Below are 12074 nucleotides of genomic sequence, written 5' to 3'. Positions count from 1 at the left end.
CACCATGCAGAGAAGCTTTTAATCATGTATATTGTTCAATATAGAACGCAAGGTTCCAAATAGAACCACTGTCTTTACTTAAGAGCCCTTAAAGAGACCCTCTTTATTTCGTGTTGTATGAATTATTCGCCGTATTTAAAATAATACTCAGAAGGTAATAAAATGTAATATTTTATGACTTTTTCGTTAAACAATTCCACGTCGTATCATTTCAAATGTTTTATTTTTAACGGCTGAAACTAAAAAAAGCCGCTGGGTATGGATGAAAATGTGCGCGCGCACGGCGCACACGCCCACGCAGCCTTGCACGCGCGCGCGCGCGCACCCGCGTGCCATGCCCCCTCCCCTCCCCATCTTTAGAGTAGAACGCCAGTGAGTGGAGGCGCGCGCTGAACTTTTGAAAAGAATTGTTGATTCTGGCACGTGAGCGTTCTAAAAAAAGTTCGTTTTTTTACTGTAACGGTTGTTTTGACTGAGCGACAGAATGGAGGCGGTTAGACTGGCTTTCTGAGGGGAGGCTCGGAAAGAAACTGACCTAAAAAAAGTGAGTCCGCATCGCAGAGTCCAGCCTTCGGCTACCGTTCTATGAAAATCTCGGTCTTTCTGCTGGTGTGGAGCACCGTGGCCTCAGAGCGCGGGCGTGTTTGTACGCCATGGCCGCCCATCTGGTCTCTCCGAGCAGCTACTCTCCCCCTCAGGCAGAGCCGGGCTCCAACAGCGAGCGGAGCGCTGACTCTCCGCTGCACGCCTCCGAGGACGACTCCAGCGGCCACGTCTCCCCGCCAGACCCGTCCTGGACGGAGGAGAGGTTTCGGGTGGACCGCAAGAAGCTGGAAACCATGTTACTCGGTAGGTATGAATGAGTAACTTGCCCTTCACAACTTTTTTTTTTACAACAAAGTGAAACACATGTCACCCTTTTTATGCGGGAAAAGGTCATTTTAATGTGAATAGCCTAGCTTACTTAATTCATGTTATCATGCTTAACGCTAAAGGGGAAACTCCAGCGATTTTTCAGAATGTCTGAATGTAAACAGAGTCATTCAGAGTGGTCATTTGTGGGAAATGAGACTAAGATTTCTTTAAAGTGTGGTGATGGGAACCAGGGGTCATAATCTCTACAGCACAAATACAACCACCAGTGAACCTACTGGGTTTAATATGGAATGTTTACATGATAAAGTAGTGGAAAAAATGACGCAATGCGATTTCTTTGCGGACTATTTTACCTTATAACGCCCCCCGTGTGACCCTCCGCCACAAATTGATTGAAATAAATTGTTTAACAAGACGTTTTAGGCCAACATTTTTTCATAAAACAATGTCTCAGGTATTAGGCAGTGTATTTTGGGAGGGAGCTTTTAGAGGTGGACGTTTGGTTCCTATCACCACCACTGTGAACAGATCTGCCTCTTTAAGTTTCATTAGAACACAGCATTTCACACCGAACCACTCTGAATGACTTTGCATCTTAAAATATTTAATGACTTTTGAAGATTTGGTGGAGTTCCCCTTTAACTTGTCAACAATCTGTGGTAGAAATGGACGTGGCTGATTGGATAGTTTTAATCATGCTGGTCACGTGCCCAGTGCAGGGATGATGAAGTTATTTTCCACAGGATGAACTTTCTGGTCGTGTCCAGTTTTCGCATTAAACTTTAAAGCACTTTTAGCTCGTGTATTTGGGCCTTACTCTGCAGGTAAGACTGGTCAGTGCGCCAGTCAGCCAGCAGAGGTCACTCATGAGTTTCATGTGTTTGTGCTTCGTTTTTTCCATCATGAAATATGTATTAGGATGGGACTCTGTGTTGGAGGATGAAAGATAACACGGTGTTATCAGTGGAGATTTCACTCACTGCAGTAACTCTCAAAATACACAAGTCCATTTATCTGCTGTTATGTGAAACTGCGACCTTACTGGTGACCCCTCACTGGTCTCACTGTCACATTCCAGTGCACTCATGCATCTTTGTGATTAACCTGTAATTTTCTTTGCATAGATCATATAAACTGGATGAATATCAAACTCTGCTTCGCCTCCTACAGCTGACGTCTGATCCTGTTTAACTGTATGGATCACATGAGAATGTTTCCAACATTTATGTTCATTTATTACTGCTATACTCTGCGGTTACTCACTGGATCAGTATATACTCTGGTTGAGGTGCTTCTGTTGTTCCAGGTGTGAGATACACCTACAGGTTTGTGGAGACAGTTCTATCCAGAGTTTGTCCATTTCCAAGCAGACAGTTTAGTGTGGCGGATTGGAGTATAGATGAGTGAAGTTCAGTGCATCAGGCCTGTATAAGTGAAACATGGTGGTGGTGCAGAAAGCATAGGGCTGGGTGATATGTGTATACCAGTACATTGATATTGATGTGACGACAGTATGTAACAAACCATACACTATGCATCTAATTTCTTGTATGCTTTAAATTGCCTTGAAAGCACTACACTAAATACTCAGAACCAAAGTAAATATTAAGTTTCAGTGATTGTGCTTTCTGTCTGGTTAACATTTACAGTATTGTGTAACGTCTCGTTGTCATTTTAAGAAAAGAAAAAAAACATCAGAACAGTCCAATCAACACAGGCTTTGTCAGGAGTGACATTCTTTTAGCGTAGCACAACAGTTCTCAAGTAGCATGGATTCATTAGACTAATGATGCTAACATATTGATGCTGCCTGCTTTTTACAAGCATACATGTTAACTGTATTAATGCTAAATTAATGGGGTCACTAACTTTATTAACGCCAACTTATTAGCTCTACTAAATGGGTTCATTCACTTTATTAATACTAACTTAATAAGCTCAGTACTTAATGCTATCAGCTTTATTAACGCTGACTTAATGGGTGTCATTATTCAGTTATTCAGTTTAAGGCTAGCTAAATGAGTTGGTTGACTTGATTATTGCAAAGTCAAAGTGTTCTTTAACTATTAATGCTAATTTATTCACTTTTAATACTGACTTAATGGTTTTTAATGCTCAACTTAATGGGCTATTTACCTGCTAGCTTATTAACTGTATAAATGATGACTTAATGGGTTTGTTAACTTTGTTAATCCTGACCTAAATATCATCCGATTTCATTGCGCTTTTGAGTAAATATCATGATATTAAATTACATAAAAACACAGCATTGACTTGTGATGAATGGAAATCAATAACATTTCATTTTAGTTGTAAACATACTGATTTAATATAGTGTCTTTCGAGCATATGGAAGTCATCTGACATGGGAGAGTGAAAATGTTTGTAACTGGTCTCTTCTGTGTGTGTGTGTGTGTGTGTGTGTTGTGGTTGTCCTGTTTTTTTTTTGTTGTGTTTTTTGTTTTTTTTTCTTTCCTTCCCTCAGACCTTTACCCTGACATGGATCAGAAGTCAGTCTGGGGTCAGTTATTGTAGGGGAAGCGTGAAACTTGTGATCCAGGCCTGTTCCACTGGACCAGAGTGTGACTTCACATACAGACTCGCTCTTTCATGCAATATGATTGACTGCTGCCTTCCTCACTGTCCAGCCTGCGTGTGTAACATCTGGTGGTGTTGTGATTGGCTGGGGAGGGGTGTTTATCTGGGACTCAGTGCTGTGGTTGGTCAGAGTCTGGAGTGGGTGTGATTAGACGGTCATTGTGTGGGAAGCTGTGTTTTATTGCTTGTGAAGGAACAGCAGACCCTTTTTTCCAGGAAACGAAAGATACGGGGGGAAAAAAGGAAAGCATCTCTAGGCAGCTCCAAAACTTCACGTTCATGGAGATTGAGGGGAATCCCTTTTGTTTGAGCTGGCGGTTCACTGTAGAATAAACCGAATATGTATTATTTTTGAGATTTTTATCTGATCAAAATCTCAAACCTCTTGGATTCACATCCCCCACTATTTTAGTTTAACTATGTTTAGATGAATACAGTTATTGATTGTTGTACATTTTACCACACAGTTTCCCATATCAGAATCAAAAACTCCTTATTGGGAAGTTATTGAGCTATGTTCACATTACAAGCCTCGTTGCTCAAATCAGATTTTTTACTCAACTCTGATCCCTCTGGCATGATGGTTCACACTCGTTTAGGTAAGTGATTCAGATCTGTCATTGTGAATGAACCGGAGTTCTGAAATGACCCGCATGCGCACCGATCTGAATGTTCAGGTCGCGTGGCCACGAATTGGATCTGTATTCGATTTAGGACCACCTATGAAAGTGGCTCAGATTGGATTTGAAAAGACCAGATTTGTGTGTTCACACAGCCCTGAAAACATCAGATCAGAGTCACATGAAGGCAAAAAATTCCATTTGTGCCACTTCAGCCTGATACAGAGCAGGTAAAAGTGGCCCAAATCTGATTTTCTCACCAAATCTGATTTTTGTTCACATTCTCTTTTAAATGTGGTCTCTATGCGACTTTAGTCTGAACAGATTGCGCTCCTAAACAGAACTGCATGCACAAAAGAACCATGCTTCATGTGTCATGCTCATCCAGAGGTAAGCAATTATAACAGCCAGCGAACCCACAGTGTGTTTGAGTTCACCGTAAAAAGGGCACATTATTTAGCCCAGCCACTTCTTTGGTTCGTGTCCTTGGATTGTTTAAACTGTTCTCTGACGCTGCAGCCTCGGTTTCCTCTGGCCGCACTCGGCCGTTTCATTTGAAACCTCTTCAAACACGGAGTGACTGCAATGAGTCTCCTCTATTTATTTATTTATTTTTTTTGGTACAGATACATCAGTCTAAATGTTTGAGTCTCAGCAGTGTAAAATTATGACTAATGTTGAGTTGTACTGATATAAAAGTTGCATGAATTCTGATCTGGATGTTCAGAGTCGCATTGCTGTAGATCGGATATGGATTGGATTTCAGTACCACATGTGAAAGCGTCTCAAATCGGAATTGAAAATGTCAGATTCGGTGCGTTTTTTTGCTGTTTACACTGGCACGCAGATACACATCTGTGTCACATATGAGGGAAAAAAATCAGATTTGGGCCACTTTTACCTGCTGTGTAAACGTAGCCTTAGAGACTTCAGTGCCTGACAGTAAGTATTGTTAATCAGTATTGCATCACTTTCCTAAATATTGCATTTAAATAGACATTACTGTGGCTTGACATTTCTGTGGAACCTTCAGGTGACCATGTAATGCAAACGTTAAAACATTTGAATGAAAATGAACCACCAGCAGCAACAAGCAGTTATAACGGTGCTTGACTTGTGTAAATTGAACAACTGCTCCAGTGAGGCAGGTGGCCACGTGATATTTGGACCAATTGTGGGGAGTGGTCTCAGAACAAAAGGTGTTTTCATAGTCATGGTCAAATCAAAGTCGAGCACAAAATGCGCAGATACAAACGTATTTACTGCCCGATTCACTACTGGTTTTAACATGCCCTGATCCAATTGGTCTCACAGGTTCCCCAACATCATCTTAAGATCTCTTCCCCGTATGAGCTCAAGTGAAAGGTGTTACATGAACCCTTGGAGCGACACGGGAGAACACAAGTGTTGACTTTGGCTACTAGACTGAAATCGTTGTTGATTCGTTTCTTTTTTCAAACTTGAATGCCGCAGGGTTTGATGTTGAAATTTTTCTTGTCCACAGGTTGGGCTGACGTGTTTTTATGTCGAATTGCACTCTGTTCAATTGCTATTTTTTTTAATCACAGAGGCTGCATTTTCAAATGTTGGTCATAAGTTTTAAGAGGGGAAATTTAACCTAGTAACAAACAGCTTGCAAACTGCTTGTACATAAGTTAGACCAATCAGAGGCCACCAAACCTCCATGTGTTGTGACATCACAACCACAACTTGCTGGCAGACGTGCACACTACATTAAGGGTTCAAGTGGATATTCTTAACTTCTTGGCTAAAATAAAAAAAACCTTAGAACTTTAGAGATAATGACTGCAGTTTAAATTGCTGCTGCAATATTAGTCAGAAAAATCTCATTGCATGTTTTACCCAAGTGGTTCAGCCCTATCTGAAAGTCAAAATCACTTGACCAGTTAAGTGACCAGCTGGAGTGCTGATGTTATATAATTAATTCAAGTATCCATGTTAACTAGCTAATGTTACCATTAACTGAGTCATGCATTTTAGTTCTATATAAAATTAATCTTACCAAAAAATGCCATTTTAACAGCTTTAGAGCAAGTTCTGTCTTTTGATGGTTACTTTTCAGTTAACTACTAACTTATCACCTCATTGAGGGGCACAAGTGAGGTAATGCAGAGTATCCCTTGTTCATCATACATCACACAGTCAAGTTCATCTCTCCGAGTAGGAATACATTTTTGTTCCATGTTAGACTCGTACATGTCAGCGTTAGCCCTTGGACTGACTTGTTTTGGACATTTATCTAGCACGTGGTCAGGTTCTGGAGGTTTCTGAACCGTACTAAGTGATGAGCCTAGCTGCTTCTAATGAAGTCAAACTTATTTGTTGACACATTTAAAGAATATATGCTGTGAAATGATCCGCTTTTAGAACACATTCCTTTTTTTTGTTGTTTGTTGGCCTGTTTAGGAGGAGTAAATTCAGCATCAACTTGTCTGACATAAATTTTAACTTGTCCTGGACAAGCAGACAGAATTTGATGTCAAGCTCTACACGTAATTCCTGCTTATATGCATTACTACGCTAGAGAAGTACATGGGGTAAGTGGGTGTATGTTTACAATGTGTGGATACACACAAATGTTGAGGTGGAGGTCTCTAAGCAGGCACACTGTGTCCTCATATCTAGACACAAGCGCATTACTGAGTCAGACCATAACGTCTAACCACTCATCTTATTCTGTATTTGCTTGATTTTCTGTATTTCAGTACTCAAAATCAGTTCCAATGTTAGTACTGGGCTTTTTTAGCTCCCAAGTCACCCAAAATGCAGGCTGCTGCCTTCCTATAGGACTCCTGGCAGTGGACGGCATGTGTGATGACTCAGATTTGAACCTAAACTATAGGACTCTTTGTGCTCGGTTCAGTAGGTTTGCTTTTATACAGATTTATTCCACACACAGGAACTCAAAACAGCGCTCCAAAGAACAACTTACAATAGTGTTCATGCATGCTTGTTCACAGACAAACACACACACACACACACACTCCTCTGTTTTTCATTGTGTCCTTGGCACAGGTGGTGTGTGTGAGACCTTCTAATGACTCTCAGATGGCTGTGATTTGGAGCCTGACTGGCAGATTTGGCTGATATCAGGTTTTATTAGCTGAGCGCTCTGTTAAATGTGAAACAGAAGGCAGGATCTGTCGGAAGGCGCTTGTTTGTATCTTCAGTGTTTTTGATTTGCTGGGGTAATACCTGTGGTCTACAGAAGTAGAATTAGCACTTCCCTCTTATTAAAGTCAGCATGAATCATAATGCATTTTCCTTCTGTAGCATGACGTATTTCCGACTGAAGTGCAGTGCCAGCTATCTGAGCATTTTCTTTCGATAGGTAGGACTGCTGGGAGGGGGAGGTGAATGATTACATCACTTTATATAGTCTTTCCTCCTCTGCATATTGACATTATACATGGCGAAAGTCATTACATTTTCATGGAGGATCATGGAAAAGGGGCAAATCAAAATTCAGTACCTTTTAACGTAGCAACCAAATTACTTAAGTGTAATAAAATGCTATTTTTTTTAGTTGTTGATATTAAAAATAAATAAATAAATAAATACCCAGCCCTAATCATGATATTGCAAAACATTTTAAAGATACACAATATGCATCATCATTTTTGGCTTTTCTGAGGTTTGCATGCAAGTTGGAATGGACATTAGTTGGAAAAGTGGTGCTAAATAAAAGCATGGGTAAAACTAAGAGTACAAGTTTTTTTTTTCATTTAATTGCTGTTAAATTTATTGGTAAAATGTTATAAGATAATCTCCACTTACTATACACTGGTTGTTGATGTTTACAAGTTGATGTTTACAGTCTAAACATTGCCCGATGCCCTTGTCCACAACATTTTAGCTACTAAAAGTGCAGTATGTGGCCTCAGTGGACATTTTTGGCATTTTTCCAATTTGTAGCAAACCACCAGACTAGCTGATTTTTCACACATTTACAAATATCCACAGAGCCACTACTTTTTCTCCTTCCAAGCAAGATCCAGCCTGGAATGAACTTGTCAGGTACGGAAGAAAAAAATACACAATTCTCAAATTCTGACTAGTTTTTGTAACTGAAGCATGTTCATGTTAATGGTTTCTATAATTGTGGTTGCAAATTCCTAACTTTGGCCATAAGGTTCACTTGCCCGGTGGCTTCAATGTGACAGTGCAGATCTCTGTCTGTCAAAATCTGTCTTTTTTTAATGATGCTTGCAGTTGTTCAGTGTTTTTAAATTAGCGATGATACCTCTAACGTACTCAGAAAAGCGTATCCCAATGGTGGTAGCATATCATATTGCCCACCCCTATTCCATGCACCCCCATCTTGGAGTCATGTAGGCTCACTGACGCACAGGCAGCCTGAAAGTGCGTGTTTGTGTGGGCTCAAATCTGTGCGGTTTCACTTGTTGTGGTTTATGTATGTGTGTGGTTAGATATTTTGTGTGTATGGTTACAGGAAGTGAGGTCTGTTTTGGGAATGCGCTCCTGACTCCCACTCAGCTGAATGTTGCCAGCCGATTGTTGTTAATGTGTATTTTGTGTTGAGTTGTGTGGTTGTCATTAGCAAGAACGTCTTGCAGTCCACAATCATCTGATATTTCAAGCTTAGACTGAATTACTTGTATGTAAAGTTTGGCATACGTTTCCAGAACAGGAGTTATCTGAATATTGACAGATGACATCATAGTGATGCCGTCTGGAGAGGAATAAGAAGATTCTGTGTTGTATTTAGCATCTAATAACATTTTTCATTGGCTGAACAGTTCATTTAAGTTCCTTGATGTTGTAACTGTGTAGTAGTTTGCAAACTAGTTTAATGCAGGGAACAGTTTTGCTACAATTCTCCTATCTGGTGAGGTTCGAGTAGGGCAGTGGTGTGGTGCAGTTTGAAGTTGTGGGTATGCTGTAGAGATGATCTAAAACAGTGTTGTGCCTTTTCCTCTCCACACAACCACACAAGCAGCCTCTTCTAAGCTGTGAGCATTCCTAGCTGTAATCTTTTGCATTGGCTGTGTGCATCACATTTGTGAAACATTATGTGGATTTTTAATGAGGAGCTATATGCTGAGTGAGGAAATTCTTTTAGACAGAAACTTAATAGAAACTTCTTTTCAGAGTTGCATTTCATTGAGTTTCAGTGTACATTTGTATTCATATATCGACGGCTGATACAGTGGGGTGCAAAAGTCTGAGACCGCTAGAAAATAGTTGTATTTTCTATGCAGCTTGTTTATACATTCTATTAGCAGCATACCATTTTGAATGAAAAGTAGAATCTTTGAAAATTGAACATAAATTTTAGAATTTCTTAGTATTTTAAACATCCTCCTTGTGCTTTAATGACATGGTGCTCTCAAGCTGGAATGGACCCACAAGGTTGTGCAAAACTCTCTAATGAGTAGATCAGATCCACCTAAGGGTTGCAGAAATGTGTTTTAATGGAACGAATAAGGAAAAAAGCCTGATCTGTTTGTACAAAGGCTTTAGCATTTCCCAAATGTGCCACAGTTTGAGTAGTGACCTAAACTTGGAGTAGAGTCTTGAATATTTCCTCTTCTTTATAATTGTCCTAAAATTTCTGTTTTAATTTTCAAAGTTCTAAAATGTTCTCTTGTTTATTTCCCAGTTTAAATGGAGAAAAAAAAAAATTCAAATTTTCAGTGTTGATGTTTAGAGTGGTCTTTGACGTTTTGGACCTTATTATGTTGTTGACTGATAAATATAGAAACACGGTTATTAAATAGGTAGTGAGTGACATGCGAGACTCTTCAAATCTGACCGTTAAAGTAGCTTCATTGAGAGATGGAGACAGATGACAGGATTTCTAGGGTGCATTCGCATTACAAGCATCATTGCTCAAATCTAAACTTTCTGAGTAATGACTTGTGTTTGTGTAAGTGACTCAAGTCTTTTATTAACGTGAACGAAGCTGCGTCCTGACACAACCCACATACACACATCCTAGTTTATAACGTCATGTGAATGGACCACATGCATGATGAGCTGCAAACTAACCAGCAGAACAGGCCTTCGCCATGAAGATAATTTGCTGTGAGCAGCTCTCAGCTGTTCATTATTAGAGCTAGGCGAAGGTGAAAAAAGGTCAGATACTTCTGCTGCATTTATTGGCACCAACCTCGGGTTTGTTGTGCTGCCTTGTTAACACTGAGGATGGCACATGTGCAGTAAAACAAAGACATGAATTCCACTGTAAGGTCGAATGGTCACAAATCAGATATGCATCCAATCTAGAGTCAAGGATCAGAATGGATCAGATTTGCATGTGCACACATGGTCTGTCATATTTAGGCAAAAAAATAAATAAATAAAAAAATCTTATTTTTGCCACTTTGGCCTGGTGATGTTAACGTAGCCTTGATGGCGTAGATAACAGTGATGATATGCAGCTAAGACCGTTGGGCCTCAGTCACCGATATCTTCCTTAGTTTTGAAAAAGGTCCTAAGAAAAAGTCTACATCATGTTTTTTTTAAACTCCAGGAATGTTCACACCTTTGTGCTCTTGAGCGCTTGGTGAAAGAAGCCCAATGTGTATTTATGCAGAGTTTGTGCAAAAATAAAATATAAAAATAAGCCATAACCTTTGTACAGGACATATTTTTAATGTTTCTTCTTCCCCAATGTATTCAATTTTGTAAGTTAACATTAATTGTGCTTTAAAACGTGCAGATATGTGTTCTCTGTAGACTGTATATGCAAGTGTGTTTCCACAGTTTCTGTATCGTCCCCTGGGAATTACAAGGTTCTGAGAAGGTTTGAGAAATTGCGCTTCAAAGATTTTGCGTTCCGATTTGCAGAAGTGATGTGGAACACATTTGCGTCATACATGAACATGACAGACAACCTAAATTCACTCTAAACGCACAATATGAACATCCTATTAGATTTGTGAGGTTTTTTTTGGAACAGGTCAAGTGCAGACAGAACATTCTAATTCTAAGAACTAATTTTTGCTTGGAGTTATAAGGTTTTATCTGACAAAACCTAAAAAGAAGCAAGAGTTTTCAGGATCACAAACAGTTTACTGAATTTGTTTTAAATGATGAAATCATTGTTGTAGCAGAGTGCATCTACATTATGAGAAGGTGGAATTTATTGCCTTTTATGGCATTTTTTATGACATTTTTATTGATTTTTTTTTTTAAAAATTAAAAAAAAATTTTTTTTATGCCATTTCTAGTTTTAGGACAAATCATCTATTTCTTCATTTAAAAAGAATTGCCGTTTAAGTATAAACGTCAGTGCTAAATATTTTTGTCCAGGGCAGAGGTCAGTTTTAGGTAGGAACCATTACTTTAAGTCTCCTTTAGGTTTACTACTGTTAGGAAATAGCTACTGTAATGATGTAATGTAAAATGTTTTATTTTGGTGGAAAAAATAAAAGATAGATGAATGAATGAAAGTAATGCTTATGTTGTAATTAAGACCTCATCAATTCAAATGTTCACTATTTAATTACCTTTAAGGCTTAATATTTGAAAATTCATGACAATAAGACTTTTTAAAGAACTGCAAGGAGACAGGAAGCGTTTCAGCAACATGTTTTCGTGTTTCACAGTTGTATTAACTTAGACATAAAAATATACAAGCAAGAAATTGTTTCATAAAATTTCATAGTACACCTCTAACTCATCAAGCTGTCAGATTTTGAGCCCTGTAGCCTTGGCTCATTTTTTGATAAGAGTCTGACTGCAGTCTATTGGGGCTATTTTTAACAATGTATTATAATGCTGTCCATCTGCAAGCTGCTGGTTCCACAGGTGTAGCCCTTATGTCCACTGCCCCTCCTTCTGCTACCTCTACCTCGTCACTAGCCCGGAGAACAGGAAAACATGTTTACCATGTCAGGGATCAGGGTTGTCACAAAAATAAAGAGACAAAAGGTTATTAGCACAGTACCATTGACTAGTTGAAAGCTACATTCAAAACTAATGTTACAATCA

At 39.2% G+C, this 12074-nt stretch overlaps 1 protein-coding gene across 1 annotated transcript in view; it reads left to right on the top strand.

Annotated features, from left to right (window-relative positions):
* Window positions 1-376: 376 nt before the first annotated feature.
* The window catches only part of bicc1a (BicC family RNA binding protein 1a), a 72536-nt gene continuing 60838 nt past the window's right edge, over window positions 377-12074 (top strand). The window contains exon 1 of the mRNA XM_017704953.2: window positions 377-849. Coding sequence (XP_017560442.1) covers window positions 654-849 — 196 coding nt within the window. The 5' untranslated portion in view covers window positions 377-653. The remainder of the gene's footprint in view (window positions 850-12074) is intronic.

This window comes from Pygocentrus nattereri, chromosome 10, assembly GCF_015220715.1.
Source record: "Pygocentrus nattereri isolate fPygNat1 chromosome 10, fPygNat1.pri, whole genome shotgun sequence".
NCBI classification, from domain to species: domain Eukaryota; kingdom Metazoa; phylum Chordata; class Actinopteri; order Characiformes; family Serrasalmidae; genus Pygocentrus; species Pygocentrus nattereri.
This window is presented reverse-complemented; position numbering and strand designations above follow the sequence as displayed.